Source organism: Euprymna scolopes, chromosome 16 (assembly GCF_053919585.1).
Source record: "Euprymna scolopes isolate OS-2025 chromosome 16, ASM5391958v1, whole genome shotgun sequence".
Lineage (NCBI taxonomy): Eukaryota > Metazoa > Mollusca > Cephalopoda > Sepiida > Sepiolidae > Euprymna > Euprymna scolopes.
The window spans coordinates 29,192,504-29,218,713 of record NC_136497.1 but is presented as its reverse complement, the minus strand read 5'-3'; the positions used below and the strand labels follow the sequence as shown (position 1 = coordinate 29,218,713).

The 26,210-nt window shown below is 32.5% G+C and overlaps 1 protein-coding gene across 1 annotated transcript in view; it reads left to right on the top strand.

Moving 5' to 3' along the window:
• LOC145295912 (sorting nexin-19-like) overlaps nucleotides 1–24,123 on the top strand; it is a 188,529-nt gene extending 164,406 nt beyond the window's left edge. Inside the window, exons 5-10 of the mRNA XM_080141683.1 lie at nucleotides 76–285; nucleotides 3,072–3,261; nucleotides 9,832–9,976; nucleotides 15,580–15,764; nucleotides 19,600–19,687; nucleotides 21,822–24,123. Coding sequence (XP_079997809.1) covers nucleotides 76–285; nucleotides 3,072–3,261; nucleotides 9,832–9,976; nucleotides 15,580–15,764; nucleotides 19,600–19,687; nucleotides 21,822–21,978 — 975 coding nt within the window. The 3' untranslated portion in view covers nucleotides 21,979–24,123. The remainder of the gene's footprint in view (nucleotides 1–75; nucleotides 286–3,071; nucleotides 3,262–9,831; nucleotides 9,977–15,579; nucleotides 15,765–19,599; nucleotides 19,688–21,821) is intronic.
• Nucleotides 24,124–26,210: the final 2,087 nt, after the last annotated feature.

Sequence of the window (26,210 nt, the reverse complement as noted above, 5' to 3'; positions counted from 1 at the left end):
TTCTCAAATGTTAATATGACAGATTTTCTTGAAAGTAAAAGTGCTTTTATATTTGTTTTGTTTGTATATCGATAGGCATTTGTGAAAACGGTGTCTGGCGTTTTTGATAAGTTGACGAATGTGCTTCCCCGTGGTTTGTCCCAAGAGAAAATGACTCTTATCAGTGGCAGTGGTGGGTTCTCAACCAGGAAGGACTCGATATCTTCGACCAAGAGTGTTGAAACAACAAAATGCTTGGAGGACACAGATCAACTCATTTTCGACTTTAACATTCCAAATGATGACGTGAGTTTATTTATATACCTTTGTTTATTTTCTCCTAAAAATGTGTCTTTTTTTCTTCTTTCTTCTTTTAACTTGTTCTACATCTATATATATATATATATATATATATGGGTTGCACTGTGATTATCACAGCACAGAGTGATTTTCTCCATAAAATTCTACCGTTTACATTGGTTTCAATGTGCAAAATAGCAGAACAGATATTCTTAAAAAATTAATTTGTATGAATTGGCACAGTATAAAGTTTTTGATAGGTTTGATTCTGTTATTGGCATTGGTTTCTCTGATTCTTTCAGATACATACAAGAAGGACCAAAGGTTTCCAACACCCATAACTGAAAGTGGTTTGATGGAAGTGACAGGATTCGAACTTGGCACACTCAGGTTGTCAGTCTATGTCATTATCCACCTCACCATGGCCACCTTTCATAAATATTCTTTGGATTCAATAGCAATGGAAATTCTATTTCAAAATTGAAATGTGACAGCCCAAACTGAGATATTACCGACCAGACTGAGGTGTACCAGATAAGATTTAAATATAACAGACCAAAATCGGGTGTGATAGACCAAACTTGGGTCTGACAGTCTGATTTGCTGAGCTTCTTATGGAGATGCAGACACATCTAAAAACAATCTCATTTCAATTTTATTAAATTAAATCAAATTTTATTTAAAAAAAAATCAGGAGTCGATCCTTGGACCTTTATTATTCCTAATATTTATAAATGACCTCCCCGATAAAATTGTCTCTAAGATGTGTATATTTGTTGATGACTAAAAAATAAATCCCTCGATTCCAATTTTGATGAGTGAGGGCGAAACATGTCAATTGACTTGTTTTAATTTTTTTTTTTTTGTCTATTTCCCTACTTTTATTTTTTAGTCTCTATCCATTTTCCTTTTCTCCTCTGTCTTTTTTTTTTTTTTTAATATAAAATGAATTCCGAAGGAATATGTCTTCCCTTCATGATTGCCTTAATAAAGTTTTGTACCCCCAAGAAAATCATTAAAAAACATTCTACCTTTTCTTTCTTTATCACGTGGCGACGATGAATAATGATTAATATAACTTCTTAAGTAAGTTCATCATTCATTAACAACATAACAGTCATTTAAAATTGACCAGTGGTCAAGTTTTCCCTGGTGTCTCCTTTCCTTTTCTTTTTTTGCTTTTTCACTCTCCAACTTTGGAGTGACTCCAAAGTCTGAGAGTGAAAAAACAAAAAGACTCAAGGATGTACTCAACATTGATTATGTTAGACAGTGGGAATGGCTAAGTACAATGACATTAATTGATTTGGTAAATTTAGTCGTTCTTGAGACACACCCTATGATGGGGGTGTATAGTTCTCCCCTACTGCAAGAACTGTGGCACTAGGACCAGAAAGTGGGATTGAAAAAGTCAGTGCTCAAGAGAAGGAACTCTCTGACTATGTAAAAGATGCCTGTGCAACCCCATCAGCATTTCCAGCAGGGCTCCGTATGTGATTAGCATAAACTAACCCCTTCTCAAAGAGAGAAGGCAAAGTCTGGGAGTGTGGACCTCCTAGAATTGCACAGAACCAACACTACACTGCAACTATCAGGGACTAGATCATTACAAAAATACTCTAATCTATGTTGATTTGGGAGATCAAGGATAAAAAACCCTAATAGCATTTCAGAATGAATCAAGACAAAGCCCTGAACTATGTATTACCATTTCTATTTGTTTTTATTTCTACAATTTTCAAATCATAAATAAAATGCAATAAAGTAAAAAGTTGTAATCCACTCTTCTTGATGAAATTGAAATATATATATATGTAAACACTGAGTAATATAGTTTCAGAAAATATGGAGGTTAATCTCCATTTTCAAGTCATAAATAAAATAAAACAAAGAACAAGCCAACCTGAAGAACTACAATATCTTCTTTTTAAAATAAAGTTGTCCTGTGCAAATGTTGATCCCATGATGTTTATTGTATCCATTTGATCCAAATAAAATGTACTTATCCAAATATCCTAGGTGATGTAGTTCCATAAAATATATACTTCAAAATCCTAGGAGTAATTTTAGAACAAGAATTAGAACTTTATACTGTACAGATATACATATACACACATATAGACGTACACTATCAGGAGTGTAACATTTTTAATGACAAACTGAATGTCTTTATGCACACATGGAGGGTGTTCATATTAGCTGGTCTTTTATGCACTTTCTGCTTCTCTTCATCATCACCATTTTAGCTAGTGGTCGCTTCATGAAGAAAGAGGACACAAGGAGACGTTTGCTGAGTTTTCTTCAAAGTTTTATTTGAAGAGGATGGACTCGGGAGAGAGAGAGACTAATGTTATATTAATAATTATTTTCTAACTTATTGAAATGAGTGAAGTGCACACGGGCAGAAACTTGAGGTAACATTCTTCTTAGATTATTTCTGGATTAGTGGCAATGTCTCATTTATCTACCTTCAACAGAGAGACTGATCTGAAAAACATTTGTTTCTCCTAGCTTGAAAAATGTCATATCACTCTGTTTTGTTTATTATCTGACCTGCTGCCTCCTGCCTCAACTTTACATTCTCTTGGAAAAATTTCATTCTATAGATTTGGATTATGATCATGCACTCAGTGTGATCTCTGTCAAAATTCACAGTCGTTGGCTTAATCATTATTGACATAGGGTCCCTAATATATAACAGGAGTACCTATCTGTGATATCAACTGATATTGACTTTTTTATGTTATATATTCATGTTATGATTATATATTATCATTTCTGTTTGTTTACAGGTGTGGAGCCTGAATATTGCCAGTGGGCTTCCAAGCTACATCAAATCACTTAAGGGACAAAACTCTGCTGACAGTAAGCTCCCTTCTCCTGACCCCTCTGCGAAAGTTCCCTTACCATCAGAATCCAGTGTCAATGAATTGAGTTCTGTTTTGAAACAAAATGAACGTGATGTGACAGACTCTTCTGAAGGTATAGTAGTAAGGCCATTGGCCATTTCCCGAAAGTATTTATGTTTGCATGTGCATGCGGGCATGTTTGAATATATAAATTGCTGATTCTTAGTTATTCTTACCTATACTATTTTAGTTGAGTATGGACATTTTGTGAGTGTACCAGGCTGTGAGAAATATAAACAAGAATGAATCCATATTGAATCACAGCAAATCTGGATCAGTAAATTAGTTTACTGTACGCTTACATTTTGGAGGAATTTTTTGATGATTCTTTCAAATTGGAAACTCTTAATTTTAGTTGTCTGTACCAAGAGTGTCCACCCAGAATATCAATTCGAAGAAAGAGTTTGAACTGTAAAAATTTTTTACCTTTGTTCATCCCCAAAACTGGCATACTGTTACTGAAACGTTAGGGGTTCCTGTGATTAGGGGTCAAATTTATAGTTAAGAGTTGTATAGCAAAATATTTGTTCTCATTATATTTAAATTTCTGCATGTTGGTATAGTTAGAGAAACAGGTAGCAAGGAAAGAATTTTAAAGGCAAGTAATTTGAGGAAAGACACTATTAGAGTAGAAAATTTTTTAGTATTTGAGGACCTTTCCAGTAAAGAGTGGGATTTTGCTGCTGCTCTAGTTTATTGAGAATATGTGCCATAAGTTGTTCAAAGTACATTCCATGCAAATACTTATAAAATCAGCTTTGGGATGTTATATTGTGGCGATCAGATAGGGGCTAAAACAATTAGATTAGATACTTTTTCATACCATGTCCGAAATGGATGATTAGATATTAATGCATCAGCTCAAATGTAACAACAATATTCCATGCATTGCTTTAATCTATACTGTTGGTCACAAAGAAGTTTAGCATCTTCAACATGTGGACTATCACTAGATTAATGGTTCAAATATTTTAGCTAAAAGTGGGAAGAGATTTATAGGGCAGTGATTTTTGGAGTCAGTTTTTTTCATCAAGGAAGCAGAATTTAGCAATATATTTTTGGCAAAAATAGTGACCAACTCAGCAAAGCATTTCTTTATTACTTTAGCAGGGATACGATCTGGTCTACATGCTTTCTAAGTTTTAGAGTTCTTTTTTTATTATACTGCACATGCGAAGGTGTAATAATCAGACATTCTAACCAACAACGTGTTAGTAGGAAAATTACTATGAGATGTTGCAGATCAGATTTGGAGACTAATAAATGTTTTCATTTTACAAAGGGCTTTCAGGCCCGCAAAGTAAGTCTTATTTGGAAAATAATTTCTACTAAAGGGAGATAACGTTGGTCAGTATAATAGCATTATTTTAACACAATAAAATAATCATTTTTATAACTGATTACTATAACAAATAATAAATACATTTGATAAATAATAAACATTAAAAACTCTTTTTTCAAAGTTTTTCATTGATTTATAAAAACAATTTTATTCCAATTCTGTTATTCTGTTATTTATTTAAAAAAAAAAAACACAGTATTTTAAGTATTCTGTAATTTTACCTAACACTTCAATGAACAAAAATACAGTTTGTTGAGTAGTATGCTTTTTCTTTCAGTCACTTTCCATTTCGTTTGGGTAACAAGAGTGTTAACATTAGCATATATATATATATATGGTAGTGTTAACACTTTCTTGCTGTATGTGTATATATATATATATATATATATATATATATATATATATGATGAAAATAATGGAAATAGTATTCCGACTAAATAGAGAAATAAAAAGGAACAAACTAAGTTATGTGTTCATCAACGTTTCGTCTTTATTTCGAGACTGCCTCTGGATGAATGAAATTAAGAAAACAAAAGCATCAGTACAAATATTTGAAAATTTTCTTGTAAAGCATGATACTGTTCCATTTTAGCAACAGAAAAAGATGTTGGAAATTTTTGTAAAAAGGGAGGGTTGTTAAAAACAGGAAGATTTATAATAACATCATATAGCCGTTAATGTATTTTTAAAAATATGACGCAGTTAATATTCTTTCTGGAAAAAAATATGCCTGTTAAAATTCAAATATAGGTGTGAAATTGAAATGAAATGAGTGTATTTTTGCTATGTAATTTATTGATTGAGATTATATGTATTAATTATTATCGTCTGAGAGAGTTAACTGATGTCTACAATTATTACTGGGAGAATAATGGTATCACTGGGAGAATACATAACATAATTAAATCCTTCTTAAGCAAGAGAAGAATCCAAGTTGTCTTCGACGGTCATACATCTAAACAATATGATATAAATACAGGAGTACCTCAGGGGTCTATCCTTGGACCTTTATTATTCCTAATATTCATAAATGACCTACCTGATAAAATTGTCTCTGAAATGAGGATATTTGCTGATGACACCATGCTCTATAACAGGCAAATGAGTAAAAAAAATGAACACATATCTAAGGAAATGGCAGAAACACTGGAGAAAGACCTCCAATCTATAGTGGAATGGGGACAAAAATGGATGGTCACATTTAATACTGCCAAGACTAAACTTGTTTCCTTCAATAATGACAAGAAACCTTCTCTACCACCAATAGCAATGGCCAAAAACACATTACTTGAAAGTACTTTTTTTAAACTTCTTGGCCTAACGTTCACAGGGAACATGAGTTGGAACAGATACATTAGGAGCATTGCCAAGGCTGCTGCGAAGAAGGTAGGTTATCTCTACTGTGCTAGAAGGGATTCTGCTTTCCCAACTGTACTGACACACAGAAGTTCAAGTGCAATGTGAACAGACATCTTGTTGCTTATCTCCCTTCATAATATCACTGCAACTTATGTCCCCGATAATAGCCCCCTACTTCAAAGTGGCACTGTGCCTTGTTTGGAATGAAAAGGAATAAAAAAGAAAAATAAATAAATTTTTTTTCTTTTAATAGAAGTTTACTTATTAATGGTGCTACATTATAGAAACTTCCAAATTGTTTAATTGTGCTTGAATTTGCGATAAGCGTTGATTCCGGAAGTCTCCGGCGTGGTTTATTTGAAATAAATTTGACTATTTTTGCTTGTTTAAAGTCAAAGGTATGATTATGCTTCAATGAATGAGAGAATAATGCACTTAGAGAATTGCTATTTATTATATTGCTTTTATGTTCATCGAGCCTTTTTTCTAATTTACTCTGGGTTTCACTAACATATCTATGATGGCAATTTTGGCACGGAACAGTGTATATGCCTGCGTTGAAAACTAGTTTGTTTTGGAGATGTTTTGTTGTTTTTAATATTTGTTTTATAGTTTGTTATGTTGTTTGTATGATTGAAATTCCTAGTTAGTTTAGTGTGTTGCAAATTGTTGTATTATTTGTGTGTGTAGGTAAAAGATGTCTGTTTATGAGAGAAATGTCTGGTGTATATGATTTTTGCTTATTTATCCTGGAAAATATCTGTATGGTTTTTCGCTTAGCATTTAATATGTGGGATATTGCAAGGTTTTCAAAGTGTTTGTGAGTATTTGAATTCTTTGTCTAGATATTCTGGACTACAAATTCTGAATGCACATAAGAAGAAACCAATTATCATACCTGTTTTTATTGTTATTATGGTGATGTAATCATTTTTGTGTGTAGTTTTGTGGTGAACTTTGAAGGATAGTTTATTATCGAATTTTATAATAAGAATGTCTAGAAAAGGTAATGAGTGATTGTTTTCTGTTTCATAGTTGAACTTACATGAGGATTCGACTGAGTCTAATTTGTCTTTAATGTTATCTGAAACAAATTCCTTTTTTTTTTTTAAACATTCAAATTTAATTTTTTCATCAGAATATTTTTTTGTTACATTGATTTAATGTAGCTCCCCCCCCATTTTGGATAAGTTCATTCACAGTTTAGTGTTATATCATTAACAATCTATTTGTAGAAAACTATTAGGTTGGTGCCAAAACAATATCATTTTCTCACATATGTTACTTTTATATATGACTAGCGGGGTAGTATTTCATTTACTGTGGGAACACTTTTTTTTTTTTTCCCAAGATGTTGGGAGGGGGACCAGCTCCCCATAAAAAGGGGATTGCCCAAATTGAATAGCAATTGTCTGGTATAAGGAAAATATTTCCACATTGATCAAATCTGATTGCTTTCGGACATTTCCAGCGATCGCGACCGGGAAAATAGCGCCAGAATTAGTGCTGCTTTTATTATACGAAAAAGTCTAATCCATATGCAGCGAGCGAAAAATGTTGAATATTTATCTTTTCGAAGTAGAGTAAATTAAATAGACAGGCGACCTCCATTGTTAACTCATAGATATTATGATTTATGTGTGATATAAAAAGTTTTAAGAAATTGTGAGCCGACCGACCGCTTCTCGGGAAAAAGCCTTTCTTGGACATACACAAAAAGCGAACATACACACATTTTCGCTTTTATATATATAGATTTCTGAATTAATTCATTGATATATATAGCCATGTTATATATCATTTTGAAGTTCTTTTCAACAGCATGGACAAAATTCAAATCCGCACAATTTACTTGTTTCAGTTTAAACTAGGCCGAAAAGCTGCTGAGACAACTTGTGATATCAATGATGCATTTGCCCTAGGAACCACTAACAAATGTGTGGCACGACGCTGGTTCAAGAAATTTCGCAATAGTGATGAGTCTCAAAGATGATGAGAGTCTCAAAGATGAAGACGGTTGCAGCTGGCCGACTCTGGTTGATAACGAACATTTGAAAGCCTTAATTGAAGCCGATCCTCACAAAGCCACACAAGAAGTTGCTGTTGAAATCGAGGTCGACCACTCAACAGTTGTTCGCCATTTAAAGCAAATAGGCATGTGAAAAAAGTTGGATAAATGGGTGCCGCATGAATTGAACAATAATAAAAAAAATCGTCATTTTGAGGTGTCTTCTATACTCCTTCTATGCAACAAAAACCATTTCTTGAGCGGATTGTGATGTGTGGATCCTCTACAACAACCGATGATGTTCAGCACAGTGGTTGGATGCCAGAGAAGTTCCACAACACTTTCCGAAGCCGAAATTGCACCAAAAAAAGGCTATGATGACTGTTTGGTGGGCTGTGGCCGGTCTCATCCATCACAACTTCTTGAATCCAGGCGAAACGATTATGACGGAGAAATACTGTCGACAAATTGATGAAATGCACCAGAAGCTCCAACATATCTGCCCAAAATTGGTCAATATGAAGTGACCAATTCTCCTCTATGACAATGCTCACTCGCACGTTGCTCAACTGAGGCTGCAGAAGCTAAACAAATTGGGCTACGAGACTCTGCCTCATCCGCCATATTCACCGGACCTCTCATCCACCGATTATCACTTTTTCAAGCATCTCGACAACTTCCTGCACGAAAAATGCTTCAAAAGCCGAGATGAAGCCGAATCGGCCTTCAATGACTTCATCGCTTCCAGAACTCCGGATTTCTATGCTAATGGGATAGATAAACTTGTTTCTTGTTGGCAAAAAAATGTGTTGATTCTAATGGTTCTTATTTCGATTAATAAAGTTTATTATGAAAGGAGTTATGATATTTTGTAGTTGAACATCAAAAAACAACATTATTTTTGCACCAACCTAATAATAGTTAAATATGATCCAATGTTTTTTTTATAACTATAAATTATAGGATGCACAAAGTGTCCATTATTGCCAAAAATGGAAGAAGATTCATGTCTTAGTGCAGAATGATTACCTGAGAATGATTAAAATCTTATTGGAAGCAGAGTTTAATGGTCTTTTTTTATGAAAATCGCTCTAGACAGGGCATGAAGCCACTTGATGTAAAGAACAAAAAAAAATACTATTTCAGTGTCAAAAACTAGCCAATAATAATTGTTAGATGGATAGAAAACAGTAATTATTTCCCGTTTGTCAGAAACATCGCTCATGGAATGTGAGGATTAATTGACAAAATAAGGGAAGCCGGAATTATGAAGCTGCCGAAAGTAAACCTAAGGTCCATGGTCCACTCTTCTGTCTTACCGGCAAAATTTTTTTCTTAATAAACTAAACTTTCAAGGGTTGGCGGTTAAATGACCTTATCTTCGCTTTTATTGTAACTTGGCAATGACTTTTTATCTGAGATTGGTTAGGGTTATGTTGGAAATTAAAATGCTGTTACAAGTGAAAAGAAAAAAAAATTTTGACTTCAAATTGTCTTCTCGTTATTTTGGATGTTTTGTTTTTTTTCATTATTTTTCAGCTCCAATTATTTCTTTAACAACCAAAAATCATAATTTTTTTAATCATAGAAACTACTAAAATTTCTATAATACTATAATTAATTAAGGATTAATAATCAACAATTCAAAGTGTTGCAATATTTTTGGCATAATTACAGGTTGTGATCACAAAGATTTGACTGATTATAATTATAGCCAGGAGCAATAAGAACAAACCAATCATGTACCAGAATCGTTGTATAAAATATACTGAATCTCTTTGAATTTTGTCATCATAGCTTTTTTGTCTTGGCCCAAGAAGATTAATGCTCTGCTGATCCTGACTGGATTAATGCTATTCTCTGATTGTGACTAAAACAATTGACATATTCGTTTGTTTACATATTTTAATTCTGATAAACATTTATCGTTACAGTTATGTCTGAAGCCACTCCTAATCCAGTCTTATCGTCTGCAGTACTTGACTTAGCAACCCAAGCTCTCCAGGGATGTGACAGTTGGGTATGCAAGGAAGGTTCATACCGCTCCCTCCAAGTGATATTTGGCACTATACTGGATAGGTAAGTGAAAAAAGAAAGCACACAATTAAAATACACGTGGCCATTCTCCTAATTTGCTACAAGATGTTGGGGGGGGGGGGGCTTGACTATTTACCTAATTTTCCTTTTAACTATTTTCCTTATCGATGTTGACAAATTTTTTTTTTTTTACGTTTTGTTTTGACTTAACTTCTTTAGATATATTGTTCATTTATTTTGTTAATAAAGGGTTCCATTCGAAATTCTGTGCAGAATCCTGATTTTGACAGAAAGATTTTAGAGTTTGACAAGATACACTTGAAGAAGGTCAGAGGTTACATCAATTGAAACATGCAAATAGCACTCAAGACGAGAACGTACTTCAAATAATATGAATAAATCAACTTTATTCAAAGGGAACACTGGAACATGTTTGATAGGTTACTTTTGTCAACAATAGAATGTGGTCTTCTGGATTTCCATCTTGAAAAGAGCAAGGACAGGATAGTATTCCTTGGGATAAAATTTATTTGGGAACTGATTCATCTTTTGCACCAAATTTTTTAATAGAAATTGAATTGTTGCATCTATGCAACCATATTGTTACTACGCATGTGCAAAGCTGAATCACAACTCTACATAATGCAAGACATTGCACATATAAACAAAATAGATCTCTCCTACAACTGCTATACTAGAAGTAGTCTGAGGAAAGAACCTGTAGATAATAATCTGTTCATAACAGAGACAACCAAACAAAAGCTTCATTTCAGACTGATTAACTAAATCACTTGATTGTTTTTAATATGAATGATCACATGTCTTTTGCATATAACACCAAGATTTTTCATGATCCATTTAATATTAGCAGTTCAGCCCGGCTTTGCTCGGGCCCTATGTACTGTTAATAACTTTATGTGCATATGTATATATATATATATTAAAACGTTTGATTCATGTCCAAGTAACCTACATCTAAAATTTCGAGTATTTAGGTACAAAATTGGTGGAAGAGTTTGGTAGAATCTGCAATCGTCACTCTTTTAACTTTGACCCCTTGGCAGCCAAACTTTCAGTCAAAAACCAATTAAAAAGCTTGCCCTATGTCTGAATACACTTTATGTAAAATTTCAAATGTTAAGAACAAAAATTGATTAAGTAATTTGGTAGAGACAGCAGAGGTTAAATTTTTTCTAAACTTTGACACCAATTTTGACCCCTTAACATTTATTGTTTGGGTTCAAATCAAAGTAAAAAGTTTGATCCATGTTCAATTAATCTACATTCTAAAATTTCAAGTGTTTAGACCAAAATTGGCAGAGGAGTTTGGTAGAGTTTTCAAAGGTCAAATCGTTGAACTTTTACCCCTTGACAGCCAAATTTCTGGCCGAAAACCGATTAAAAAGATTTTCCCAAATCTCAATACCTCTTATGTCAAATCTCGAGTCTGTAGACTGAAAATTGACAGAGTAGTTTTGTAGGGAAATGTACACACACACACAAATTTCACTTTTATAGATATACTAGCATTTCAGCCCCGCATTGCCTGGGTGTTTGGATGTGTCTGTTGAGCAAAAAAAAGAAAAAAAAAAGTGGTAGTAGGAAGGCAACCTATACCGCAAAGGAGGAAAAGAACGGGAAAATAACCTGACGTCTATGTTGTTACAACCACCGCCAAACCGGAAGTGACATTTTTTTAAATTAAGGTTAGAAAATCGAAAGGAGAGGATGACTTTAAAAAATATTGTCGAAAAAAGCGACCCCCCCCCCCCCCACCTTTAGAAAAGTTCCTAGTTGAAGGTGAAGATATTAATGTTTTTAGCCAATTTTTCAATATTTGTCGTCTGAAAGGTCGAACTTCAAAACGATACTGATCTTGGTAAAATCCGTCGCCTCTGTCAAAAGTTTTAGACAGACATGCAAACATACATGCATACATACATTTATATATTGGTAACTAAAAATTTCCCACCCAAACCGATTAAAAAGCTTGCCCTATCTCTGAATACCCTTTATGTCAAATTTCAAATGTTTAAACCAGAAATTGTCTGAGTAATTTGGTAGAGACCGCAGAGGTCAATTTTCTTTTTAACTTTGACCCTTATTATGACCCTTTAACATTTATTGTTTTGGGCTCAAATCAAGTTATTAAGTTAGATCCATGTCCAAGGAACCTATATCTAAAATTTCAAGTGTTTAGACTCAAAATTATCGGAGGAGTTTGGTAGAGTTCTCAAAGGTCAAATCGTTGAACTTTGACCCCTTAACAGCCAAATTTCTGACCGAAAACCAATCTCAAAGATTTTTCCAAATCTCAGTACCCTGTATATCAAATTTCGAGTCTGTAGACTTAAAATTGACAGAGTTATTGCGTAGGGAAATGTACACAGATACACAGACATGTTCACTTATATATATATATATGTAAAATATGCAAATGGAAATTCAATTAACTTTCTTTAAGTTATATATTTGGATTTTACCGTCACTGGATTATTTATCTTCCACCAGACTATCCATTCACGTGTAATCACCTTTTTCTTCACCATATTCCCTCTGCTTCACTTTTTTGTTATCAATTAAGATCTTTGACTTACTTGTTGTTTCATCAAATACAATCCGATCCTGCATTTTGCTAATTTCTACCCTCTGATGAGAAGGAAAGTATTTCTTCGAAACTCCGCAGACTGTCCACTTATCAAGTGTTTCCTTTTCAGATTAAATATGTTTTTAACTCTTTTTCAAAGTGTTTTTTAACATGTTTTATTAACTGTTTATTAACTGTTTGCTCGTATATATATATGTATTAGAAAAGTTTATTGAGAGTACAAAATTTATACATGACATAGAACAGAGTTCTTTTTAACCCTAACCCAAGACGTCTTTCGCCATCCTCATCAGAGGTTAACAATGGCATTTTGATTTTTCAAAAAGAAAGTAGGACGAAGAAATTGTTTTTCACCTATGTCATTTTCGTTTTCCACACTCTTGAAAACCTGTAATTTTAAAGGATTTTTCGTAGGTGAAAAGATACTGCACCTTTACCAATACTTCAATAATAGTCATTTGATTTCCAAGTTTTGCATATAAATTACAAAATATTTGATATTTCGCCAAAACCTCTGGGGAGACTAAAACTTGATGCTATGGTTTCAAATGATCTGAAATAATGGCAAGGGGAGACTTGATTCCAAATATTTCTCATATGTTATATCTCCATTCTTTGGTTTTCATACATAAAGTGAATTTCACAGTGTATAAAGATTATTTGATACTGGAGATATTCATAATCGTACCCTATTTCCAAAAGAGGAGACATAAAACATATGAGAAATATTTGGAATCAAGTCTCCCTTTGCTCATTTGAAACCATAGCAGCAACATTTTGTCTCCTGTCCATCAAGGCCAGATGGTATGGGGATATATATATATATATATATATATATATATATATATATATATATATATATATATATGACCTTGTCTGTATGTCTGTCTGTAAGAAATGGTCTGCACAAATATACATTATATGTTAAAGTCGTTTCATTTTAAACTACTATTTTAACTATTTCTTATCCATCTAATGATATCTCACATGATTACGACTGGAGCACTATGTGTTTTGGTTTAGATGAAAATCTAATAATCAAATTATATTATACTAGCATGGGTGCCCGGCGTTGCCCGGGTATTTGGAGGTGTAGGCTGAGCAAAAAAAAAAAAAAAAAAAAAAAAAAAAAAAAAACGGTCAATTTTTTAAAATTTGACCCCTATTATAACCCCTTAACATTTATTGTTTTGGACTCAAATCAAGTTATTAAGTTAGAACCATGTCCAAGGATCTTATATCTAAATTTTCAAGTGTTTAGACCCAAAATTGTCGGAGGAGTTTGGCAGAGTTCTCAAAGGTCAAATCGTTGAACTTTGACCCCTTAACAGCCAAATTTCTGGCTGAAAACCGATCACATAGATTTTCCCAAATCTCAGTACGCTGTATATCAAATTTCGAGTCTGTAGACTTAAAATTGACAGAGTTATTGCGTAGGGAAATGTACACAGACAGACAGATACACAGACACGTTCACTTTTATATATAGATAAGTAATCAAAATCAACTTGAAGATATTATCGGTCATTTCAAACTATTTTCATAAAACATAAATTTAAGGATCCTAATTGCTTAAAGAATGGGGCGCTTTCGTTGGGCCATAAGCTTTGGAGGGAACGTAACCTTTTACAATGGAAGCGAGGTAGCACAGTTTCAGAGTTACATGATGCACCATATTTTCTATTTTTGTTAAATTAGTCGGACATTTACCTGTCTGAGAATTGTTCTGAACAGTGCTTAAGTACTAAAAAGATAAACAAACGCTGTATCAAAAGAATGGAACAACATGGTGGATGACGATTCTCTCAAGCAAATGATGGCCAAAATAGCTTAAAAATCTTGAAAAGTTTTCAGTAACTCTCATTGGAAACTAATTACAGTGGCATTATTTAACACATTATGAAATGATCATGTTTATAGCTCATTATTATATTATTATATTAAAAGATAAAATGAGATAAAAATACATTTGATAAAGTAATACAGATTAAAAACTCTTTTTGCAAAACAAGAATAAATGCTTTGATCAAACTCAGTTATTTCCCTTGGACTTTTTATGCAGAGGATTCTCACTAGTTACAAAAATTATCACTTTCAATTTACATTTATTGTTTTAAAATTGAGTGTTATAATTATTTGATCAACTTTTTAATCGACAGTACAACTCTTACCCCCCCCAATTGCTACTCATGACATTGTTAATGAATTTACAACCATTTCTGCAATCAACCAAATTTGCTACAAATAGACTCCAGTCCATGCTGACGTGTCTACCATTAATTGAAAAAATTCTCAATTAAAAGAAATATTTGATTAATAAAAAAACATAAGAGAGTCGTAAAAAACTTGTGCAAAATATCTAATATTAAAATTCAAATAAATTCACTATCATTAAATTTTTGTTGTGTTTCTCAAAAAACTCGTTTTACATTTAATGTCTGTTTTAAAGTATGTCAACCTTTTTATGTTTATTTAAGTCTAAAACTCAATGAGTATTGTAAACAATTTCTTGTCTAGAATTCCTCTGATATAAAAAAAAACAAAAATAAGAAAAATCTGCATGGTGTACATACCTATGACGAAACGAAAATATCAGATTCCAAAAATTCATAAATTGATCAAATAGTTTTTATTTTTACAAAAAAATATTTTTGAGAAATTAGTGAGAATTCATATAAATTTAGTTAGTATGAATTATGTCGAATTACATCCCTTTGTTTCTTGTCATTTTTTTTTTTATGGCAGGTGGGACAGTCACTCTGGATATACATAAAATTTTATTTTCTTATATAAAAATATAATTACTTAATCAATTTATATGATTTTTGGAATATCTTTTCATTTCATTATCGGTACATACATCGTACAGACTTTTTCTTTATTTTTGTTTTTTAATATAGGGAAAATTTGCGGATAAGAACCACAATTCATTATTTAAACAATACTTGGGAAGTTGTGGGGTTTATATCTTCCCCTTTGGTGAACAGAAATAAATCCAACTGGATTCAAATTTTGGATGTTTGCTTTCATTTTCCAGGTGGCTTCAACAAAAATTAGAAAAGATGACATCACGTTCTCAATGCCTCAGCTACTTACAGCTCCTACGCGAGAAAATCTGGCCAAATGGTAAATTATCCATACAGCAATCACCTGAAAAGAGTCCTGCTGAAATCCAGGCGACCAAAGAATTGGCGCATCATTGTCTCAAAGAGTTTTTCCCACGTAAGTTTTGTTAGAAGAAAACAAAATACTGTTGAATATTGGTATCCTGGAAAATTGAAGCAAAAGTGGTTGCAATTGTCAGTGTTATGAAACAAGAAATATTCAATAGAGAATGTTTCAATAGCAAAAAAAGACTGTTGGAAAAATAAAACTATTCAAAGAAATATTTACAACAATGACAGTTATAAAAATTGGAAGACCAGATAAAAATGTTATTTTTTCTCCAAAATAAATTAGTTATCTTAAAGAATGAACAAGCTATCAACTTTAAAAGTCCTTATCAGGTTTTGACATTTTTTTTTTCTTTTTATAAATCATATTGCCAGCAGAGATATGAAATCCCTCATGGATAGTAGTCCGTAGAGATGTTAATCACAGTTGGTTTAAATGTCTCATACCTGATAAAGATTTTATAAGTTGAAAGCTAGTTCACTTTTGAAAATAAATAATTTATTTTAGAAATAAAAAACATCATTATTTGGCTTTCTAATTTCTATACTCTAATTTTTTTTTTTTACTTGGGTGTCACCACTTATCAAGGCCCGAAGGCCACTCAAGGATAAGGTTAATGAATGTAAGGTGGTGATGTAGCAATCACTTATGGTGTAAATTGGATAGAATTTGATTATTTATGGGAACGGCTTAACAAGAATTTTACATTAGATTTGAAGGCTACCATATTGTATTGAAACACACTAAACTAATCCAAGTGCTCTTATCTATTCTTTCACTGACCAAACCAGCAAAGTCTCCTGTTTTATTCATATCTCCCTGTACTATCTACATTTAATCTTCCTTTGAGGTCATCAGATATAAACCTGGCTTTCAGACTCCAATTACATTTCCATCATATCATTCTTATATCATTTCTCTCCATGCAATGCATGTCCTCAACCCTCACTGACCATGTTTCACTTTCATACATCATCAAACTGTGTACATATACCTAATAGACTCTTTCCTTATTCAACAGTAGTAACAGTCTGTTGATTAGTAATAACAGAAGGTTCTCCAACTTATTTCATCGATTCTTAATTCTTACGATCACATAGTACTAGCTCCTCTTTGTGTTCTGATGATGACAACATTTCTGAATAACCTCAGTAACCTTATTGAACATTTGAGCTTTCAACTATTTCGATTGTCTTGCATTTTTTGCACACAAACTGACAGCAATTCCACTGCTCTTCTTGTGTACCCAATGGTTACAAGTACCACAAAGAATCTGAGTTATATACCTAATTCCTTTTCCACAAATTAAACAAGGAAACATTTTTTTTTCCATTTGTTTGAATGGTCGATTTGACATACATAAATTTGTAAATGTACTTTACGATTTAATTTGATAATGAAAATCATCTGCCAATATATAGAAATTATGTGTCTTGGGAGTTTTACTATGACTTGTTCTATTAAATACAAAAGTATACAAATCTACTACTACAAAGTACAAATCTTAAAACTACTATTATCACTAAATACAAATGCTAAAACTACTACTACCACTAAATACAAATGTTAAAACTACTACTACCACTAAATACAAATGTTAAAGCTATTACTACCACTAAATACAAATGTTAAAGCTATTACTACCACTAAACAAAAGGTTAAAACTACTACTATCACCATCACTAAATACAAAGGTTAAAACTACTACTAATACAACTATTAAATTCAGAGGTTACTTTCCAAAACTATATGTCTGTCTAAAGTTTAAAGTTTATATATTTATATATTATTTTTTTATTTTTGTTAAATTTATATATTAATGAAATAGTAACTGGATTGTGTCTACATTTTGTTATTGGGGAAGGGTATTTTCCTCTGTAGAGCCATTGTTTTTAATCTCTGAAACAGCTTCATAATAAATAGCTGATGACCCCCCCCCCTTTCTATTTAACAATTTAAGCTAAGATATACAGTTGAATTCCCTTTTGGAATTGTGAATTTTCTGGTGGTAAGTCAGCAATATGTTAAACTTAGTATCCCTAAGAATTAAACTTCATATTTATTTTATTTTATTATATTTTTATATAAAATAATCATAGCTTGTTTAGAGTATATATATATATATATATATATATATATATATATATATATATATATATATATATATATATTACCATAAAAATTCTATAAATGTTTATTTATTTATTTTTTTTTTACATGGAAGTCACTACTTATCAAGGCCCGGAAGCCACTCAGGGATAAGGGTTATTGCGTGTACAGTAATCAATGGGACAATATCATAGTAATCATTAGTAATGGATATCTGATAAAGTGTCTTAATAAGGGGGCGGCTTATCAGGAATTTGTTTATGTTAGACTTGAAGACATCCAAGTTGTAGTCAGGTTGGAAACAGGCAAACGGAAAAAAGTTCCACAGGCGTGCACTTCTAAGAAAAAAGCTTTGTTCATGGAATCTATGTTTTGATTTAGGCACAGATAAAGAGTGGGGAAAATTACTGACAGTGGTTTCAGCTAGATGGGTGTTTTTTGTGAAAGATTGGCGAGAGATTGAAACTCAGATGGAAATAACGATAAAACAACAACAGGCTCGCAACGTCCCTTCTGTGGAAGAGAGGTTGCAGAGAAGAGAAAGGGGCATTCCCCACTAGTCCACGAAGTCTATTTTGTCCTCTGTCAAGGCAGGATAGGTTGTTTTTAGCAGCTTTTGCCCAGATATGGCAGCAGTACTCCATCCTTATATACTTTCTATTTTATTTCTTATTTATTGGCGCATAGGAATACAAAATGTCTTTTAAAAAACATGATTTTCTTAAGACAGTGAGGTAAAGTTGAGGCAGAGTACAGAGGTCAAATGCCATAGACAAAACGGGTCCAATGATGACGAATGATGTTTTTCGAGCTAATGAGTCTCTTACTGGAAGCCAAGCAAATTAGTCATTAACGATGTAGAAGACTGATAATCTCAGCGAATGTCTTTATCCGTGCATGACAATCATTTCATAAAATTTAAGAGGTAAATAACTGACTATGATAATATTTGTCTATTTGGAGCCCATTCTCTCCAAATAAATCCTTGAAGAAAGCTCAGCAAAGATCTCCTTGTGTCTTTCCTGCATCTAAAGAAACAGAAAGCACATAAAAGACAAGTACGTAAAAACACCCACATGATTTTTATTTGTTATTGAAAATATTACACACAGACCTCCATGTCCCAACTTGACAGACTCCAAAATTGACTTTGAAACTTAATGGAGATGATTTCTTCTTTTTCCAACAATCTCTTTCTCACAGAAAAGACATTGTTAGTTACTCTTTACTCTATAGTTATTTCTATAGAAGGTGCTCGACTGAGCTCCAATTTACTATTCCTCCTTGTAAAATATTCTCAGTTTTGTTTAGAACAATAAAAAAACACTTTCCTTTCTTCATTCGTCTTCCTAGCATTGGGAAGAATTTCCATAAAAAAAACGTTTTTGCAATAGCTTCTGCATTTATGAACCTATTATTACAGGACTGCTTACCTTCAAATTACACCTTCAAATCAAATGTTAACAAATACTTACCATCAACCATCCGATTAATCAAACTTTGTTCATACCATTGATTATACCATCTCATTAACCCTTATCCTCAAGTGGCTCTTGGTCATGATAAGTTGTCATGCAACAGTATACAAAAATAAGAAAAGTAATTGGTGAGGGTGGGAAGGGAACAAATAATTTTTGATGAAACAGCTAAAATCATCTCTAACTTTTGTCACAACTTTGATTTACAAACTTCAAAATGGCAGCCATGTTTATTTATTTTTTGCTTTATTTTTAATTATTTTTAAATTTATTTTTGTTTGCTTTTTGTTTTTCAGAAATTTTATATTTTACAATTGGAGAAGAAAATTTAAATCATGCGATTGTTCAACTGCTGGCTGCTATCCAATACAAACAATTGAACCGGTAAGAAAAAAAAAAACAATATCTACATTCTTTTTAAAAAGGTCAACATTTTTCTTGAAAGATGTGAAGGCAAGCTCACACACAGTAGCACGCAGAGAAGGAGATTAATGGGGCAGTTTCTCTAGGCATCCTAATTGGATGGAGGGGAAGGCGTCTAAAAATATTTAAACTGTATTCCTTTTTTCATAATATTTCTCATTGCTAAAGCTTATATGTGAGCCTTTGAGGTATACAATGAAGGAGTTAGCCTCGGGCATCACCAAACCTCTGCAACCCACTGGTAGGTTCTCTTCACCACCAAATTCAATACTTGAATTCATTATCTTTCCTCCCCTTTTCTTACTCATTAATTGTTATTGACTTAGAGGAAGTAGTAGTTTTATTAACTTAGAGGAAATGTTACACATGTGCACGCCAAATCTTGCACACACATAACAGTTTGATATCAAAAGATTTTAAAACATTGGATTGGACCAGCCATTTTTTCTTTTTTCTGAGATACCCCTACTTGACATGCCAGACAGGTGCACTATCACTTTTATTAGTAGTTTTTTCTATTACACATAAATTTGACTGTTGCAAGATTTTGCATTTTTTTGAGAAATAGAGATGAACTAAAAATGAAAAACAGCCTTCTTTTGCATAGATTAACTAATTATTATGTTCTCATGGGATTACTATTACTGTTAAATGCATACCAAATCTTAATCCAGCCATAGTAGAAAAGTTACTGCACAAATATCAGTATTTGATTTCAATAATAACATCAATAAACTATACAACCACCTCAAAAATATGCTCCACTAACTAAAACATAACCTCGCCATCAACATGATATGTAACACAAACCACTCAATAGTGCAAAACAACCCCTTTTTTTTTTTTTTTTTTTTTTTACACAGTGATCACCACTTATCAAGGCCCGGAAGCCACTCAGGGATAAGGGTTATTGCAAGTACATTACGTTAGTATGGAGATTTGATGAAGTGTTTACTTAAGGGGGGGGGGGCGGTTCATTAGGAATTTGTTAACGTTGGACTTGAACCTACATTCTCTACTAACATCCATCAAAATATATCACACACTCAGACCACAAGGAAACAAACATACAACAAACCTAGATTTAAAATATACCAACATATTCCCACCAACAATATATTCACACTTTTAGGCACTGACATCCAACTTAACTCTTCCTTGTCACCTACAATAGTCCCAATGTGGTTTACTTAATATATTGTGCAATATGCACAAAAGGCAACTATGTTGGTGAAACAAACCCTGAGTATCACCTACGGTTTAACAATCACAAATCATCAGAGATGACTCTACATGCTATGCAGTAACCATACATCAACCACTATATACGATTTTCCCCACTGTCTGTGTCTAAATCTAAACACAGATTCCATGAATAAAGCTTCTTTCCCAGAACCGTCTGCCTGTGGAACACTGTTCTACTAGCCTGCTTCCCGGTTCAATACAACATAGTAGCCTTCAAATCCAATCTAAACAAGTTCTTGTTGAGCTGTCCCCATAAATACTACACTACCATCTTACATTCATTAACCCTTATCCTCAAGTGGACTTCGGGCCTTGATAAGCGTTGATTCCCAAGAAAAATAAAAAATCTCCCAAATCATAAAATAGACAACCTCAAATACATCCTCATAGCCTACAATTTTAAGAAAAAGCACCAGAATTTCCACGACTGAAAAAAGATTTGTGACATCTCAATGATTATTCATTCTATAAACATACAAAATGATGAATAATATTCTATTACATGTGTTCAACTTTATTCATCATTTTTTTTTTCAATATTTTCATATTTCCACTTTCTTCATATTCTCATTTCTTTCCTATATACGTAATATATTAAATTAGATGTTGGCATTCTCCTCAAAGATATTTATTTGGTCTATTGCAAGTTTCAATGTAAAATAGCTTCATTTTAAGATAGAAATGTGTGTGTGTTTCTTTCTAAAACTTATATGATGAACTGAAATATCCTATGCAAATCTCTAACAATTTTTTTTTTCTTTTTTAATCTTTCTAGGCATCCGAGATATTTTTTATCTGTTTAATCTTTCCAGGCATCTGAGATATTTTTAATCTTTTTTAATCTTTTCAGGCATCTTATATTTAATCTTGTGGATGGCCTTTTTGTACACATTTTTCCAGAGGTGAAAGATGAGTCATTTCAGCAAACACTTCTCACAACTTACATGGAAAATCAAGACAATCCAACTATTGATTCACCAAACCAACCTGAGGTTCGATTGAAATGACCATAACTCGCAAGAAAGAAAAAAAACAAAAACTTAAAAGAAATACAAAATGACTCCAGTCATTTACCCAAACCTCTGAAACCCAAGAAGTTTTTATCTCCCGTTGATCGCTATCAGTGTCAATCCCCATGGCGTTGTTCATCCCCCCTCTCCATTCCTGCTCATGAACCACCCCTTTTTCTAATTCTCCCACCATACCTGTTTCAAAGCTCATCTTCATAATAATATTAATAACAAAAAACAAGCGTTTCATCAGGAGATCACTTGCTGTGATAAAAAAAGTCAAAACTGTACAAAGATAAAAAAAAAAAAGAATTTACATATTGGACAATCAATTCTATAAACAGATCTACTATGTGCATGCTTGTGTCTGTCAGCATAAGTATATCAGTATGTATGCATCCAGAGAAAGATTGGCAAGCCCAAATACAACAGACAAATCACTCCATTAATGTAAATCAGGGATAGCCAACTTTTTAGTGCTTCTTAACCAATTATTTTAATTTTTGAGATGAAGATTGATTCTTCGTATCATTTGGATTCTTCCAAACTCCTGTTTTCGTGTTGAGTGCTATCTCCACAATGGTTTGATTGATGTAAACTCCACCTTTCTTCAGGTGTACCTTGTTGAACTCGGGAATCTTTCTGTCAAACTTGAGAATTTGTATGGAATTTCAAATGAAACCCTTTATATAATCCAGGGGGTAGCTTGATTTTGTTCCATCAGCCAGAACTAGGTGGAAGTTCTAAGTAATTTGCATTTGTATTTTGAGTCGCTAACACTGAGGGATTGAACTTTCAACCTCTAGAAGACAGTAACTTTTACAACTGAATTTTACAAAGTACTTTATCGACTATGCCATGGGTCATTGCTGATATACCTGTAAGAAGGTCAGAGGTTACATTGACTGAAGCGTTGCAAAAATAATCTTCAAGATGAGAGTGGTAGTTCAAAGAATCCAAATAATACAAATTATTTGGATTTTTAAATTTAGACGCGACACACAAAATTATACCCCCACCACACACACATTTTTAGTTCCATTTTAAAAGCAATTGTCTTGGAAACTACTAAGTTTAGCACAATGAAATTGAACAGATCTGGCGTTTATGATGGTACCAATGATGGTAATATGTAGAACCAGCAGCTTAGAAAGAAAATGGCAAGTTCTTAGAACGCATCCAACAAGTTTTGTAAAAGATGTTTTTGACAATGATTTCATATGGACTGAAGAAATGACAATATTTTAACTTGTTATGAAGCTGTCTGACAATTTTGAAATTATTCAATGGATTGCCAAGTGTTGGTTAAGAATCAATTCTTGGAAGTGTGAAATTATTAATTTACCATGTGCATTGAATGGCTATTCACAGTCAATTCATGGTCGGAGATGGAAATGTTCAAAAGATGGATGTCATCATTCAATATGCAAAAACACTTTTTTGAGCGATGCAAACTATCCTTACAAGCAATTATCTTTATAATTTATAGGTGAAGTAATGATTTCTTTCAGTTTCACTTTTTGCATGAAACTCAAACTCAGCCGTCAGAGTTCCACAGGCGGACAATTCTAAGAAAGAAATTTTGTTCAGGAAATTTGTGCCTAGATTTAGGCACAGATAGAGAATGGGAGAAATTGTGGTAACTAGATGAGTATTTGTTGTGGATATTTGGGGGGGGGGGGAGTAAAGAGTGAAGCTCAGTCGAGCACTCTTGCCATGAAAATGATAGAGCAGAGATAAACATGCATCGTCTCTTTCATAATAAAGTTTGCGATAATTATTGTGTTAAAACTTTGAATAACATAAAACAGGTTGATTTGTCATAAATAAATATATGTATTCCATAAAACATAATCAAACCAAAAAAAAAACAGTACAGAAATAGAAATTAAATGTTGACATTTTAGAAGCTGATGCAAAGAATAAAAAACAAAACAAATATAAGGCAAGAAGGAAACACTAAGAATATGATTAACTTGAATAAGAGAGAGAGAGAGAGAAAGAGAGAGAGAATACCGCATCTCTTCATGCCAAAATCAGGAATTCAAAAAGGTTACTAAAATTAAGTACTTCTTCCTATTAGCTGATGATTCAACAACTCATTTTAAAAGATAAAAAAAAAACAAAAAAAAAAACAGAAAACGCATACAACTAGCATGCAGGTCAGTTGCACTTTAACTCATATTATTGGAATGGCTACCAGGTTCTCAATCAATTGACAGGCTGTTAGACACCAGACCAAAGGGATATTTCCCAGCTTCCTGGCAACCCAATCTGCCTCTGTTTATATGTATATGTGTGTGTCTGTGTGTGAACATATATATTAGTTTCTGTATTTATAAGAGTGTTCAGTATCAGTGACAGAGCATATATAAATGTATATTTGAAACCATAGATATAATGCTGATGAATGTGCATACCATTGATTCAATTCAACGTCTACACTCTGCACACACACGTATACAAATTATTAAATTTCAAAACATAATATTGAAATGGTTATAATTCCATTTACCAAAACATTGTTTATAGAATGAAAGAAAATAAATTTTAACCATTTATATATATTGTTTTTCAATTGAATAATTTTATAACTTGTTGAATGTTTCAGCCAATGAACTGCTGTGGCTTGTTCAGCTTACATCATGATGTTATGGTCTCAGTCTGTATGACCTTAAAGCTGCTGTTTCTATTCAATTAGTTGAATAGAATAGCTACTCTGAGAAATGCAGGCCAAAAACCTCAACCCATCAGTTGAGCCAAACAAACCACATACATATACTAGCTCTACTAACGACTAGCTTAGTATTGAGCACTTATCAAATGGATATTTATTGATTTATTACCCTGTAATAAGCCTAACTAATCATGTGTATATCTGCATGCATACAAGTTGTGTATATTTTGAAAACAATGTTTTGTTTGTACATGCTTAATTAAAAACCTTGATTAGGTTTATTTTTTTAAATTCAATGATTTTTTTTTATCAATTGTTTCTCCTCAAGATATCTAATGTTCCGGTGAAGTGAGTATTGGAATTCTCCAATTTTCTTCCATACTTTCAATCATCTTTCAAAAACATAAATATCAAACATTCAATGAAAAATGAATCGACGTAAAGACTATGAAGATTTCTCTTCCTTTTATTTAACGTTTCTATGTATTTTTTTTTTTTTTTTTTTTTTGCAATTGTCATTTTGAATGAGTTGATTTGGTAAAAGTGGAAATGTAACATAGTCGCGTCAGCATTTTGGGGCGCGGTGTGATTGTGACGTCGTGAACTCAAATGGATACATAGAAATTAAGATTGGTAGGAAAAGAAAAGGAAAAAGAAAAGATTAAAAAAAAACACATGGGAAGTTATGTTCGCTAAGCATGCAACAGCTCTTTCTCTTACGTCTTCAATTGAGAGCCAGCTATATCTGGTGTCGTGTATTGACAGCCAGTTGTGACTGGTGCCGTATAATGACAGCCAGTCAATGAGGCAGTCAGAAAAAGAAAATGTACTGATATTAAATACATGCCAGCGACTAGTGTGGTAAACAGAGAAAATAATTTTCCTTGCACCTGGAAAGTTTGTCAAAATTCACATATCCTTTGTGATTGTTTCTACATACAACGTTTGGGTCCATTAGAGAGAACAACAACATTACAGAAATTCTATAAAAATGCAGTTAATGGAAAAATAAAATAAGAAATAATTAGAAAATTTGGAAATATAAAATATTTTATTAAATGATTAAAATCATTTTTTTTTCTGAGATTTTCAGTGTAAGGCACTCTTTTTCAAATATAAAAAAAAAAGAATGACTTTTATAAGATGGTTTGGTTTTCAAAAATTTTCAAATTAACCTTATAAAATAATACTTTCAAAAATGTGATCAAACTCCTATTTAAAATTTAAAAAATATAATGGTCGTTTTAAAAAAGTAAATATTTTAATTAATCTGGCTTGAATCCTTTGTTAGAAAAATATAAATTCTACAAATTGAACTGCAACGATTTATCTATTCATATAAAAAAAAAATACTGAATCAGAAGTCCAAGAGAATGAAGGTGACATTTTTTTTTTAACATAACAAAAATAGAAAAATGTCATACTATGAATCAGAATAGAAAAATATATCTCGATCTTGAAGCATATGGTTGAAAATACTTTGAGTTAACATGTTCCTGTGAAAACTTACTTTTGGGATTAAAAAAGAAAGTGAATCTCAACAAAGCAGAGA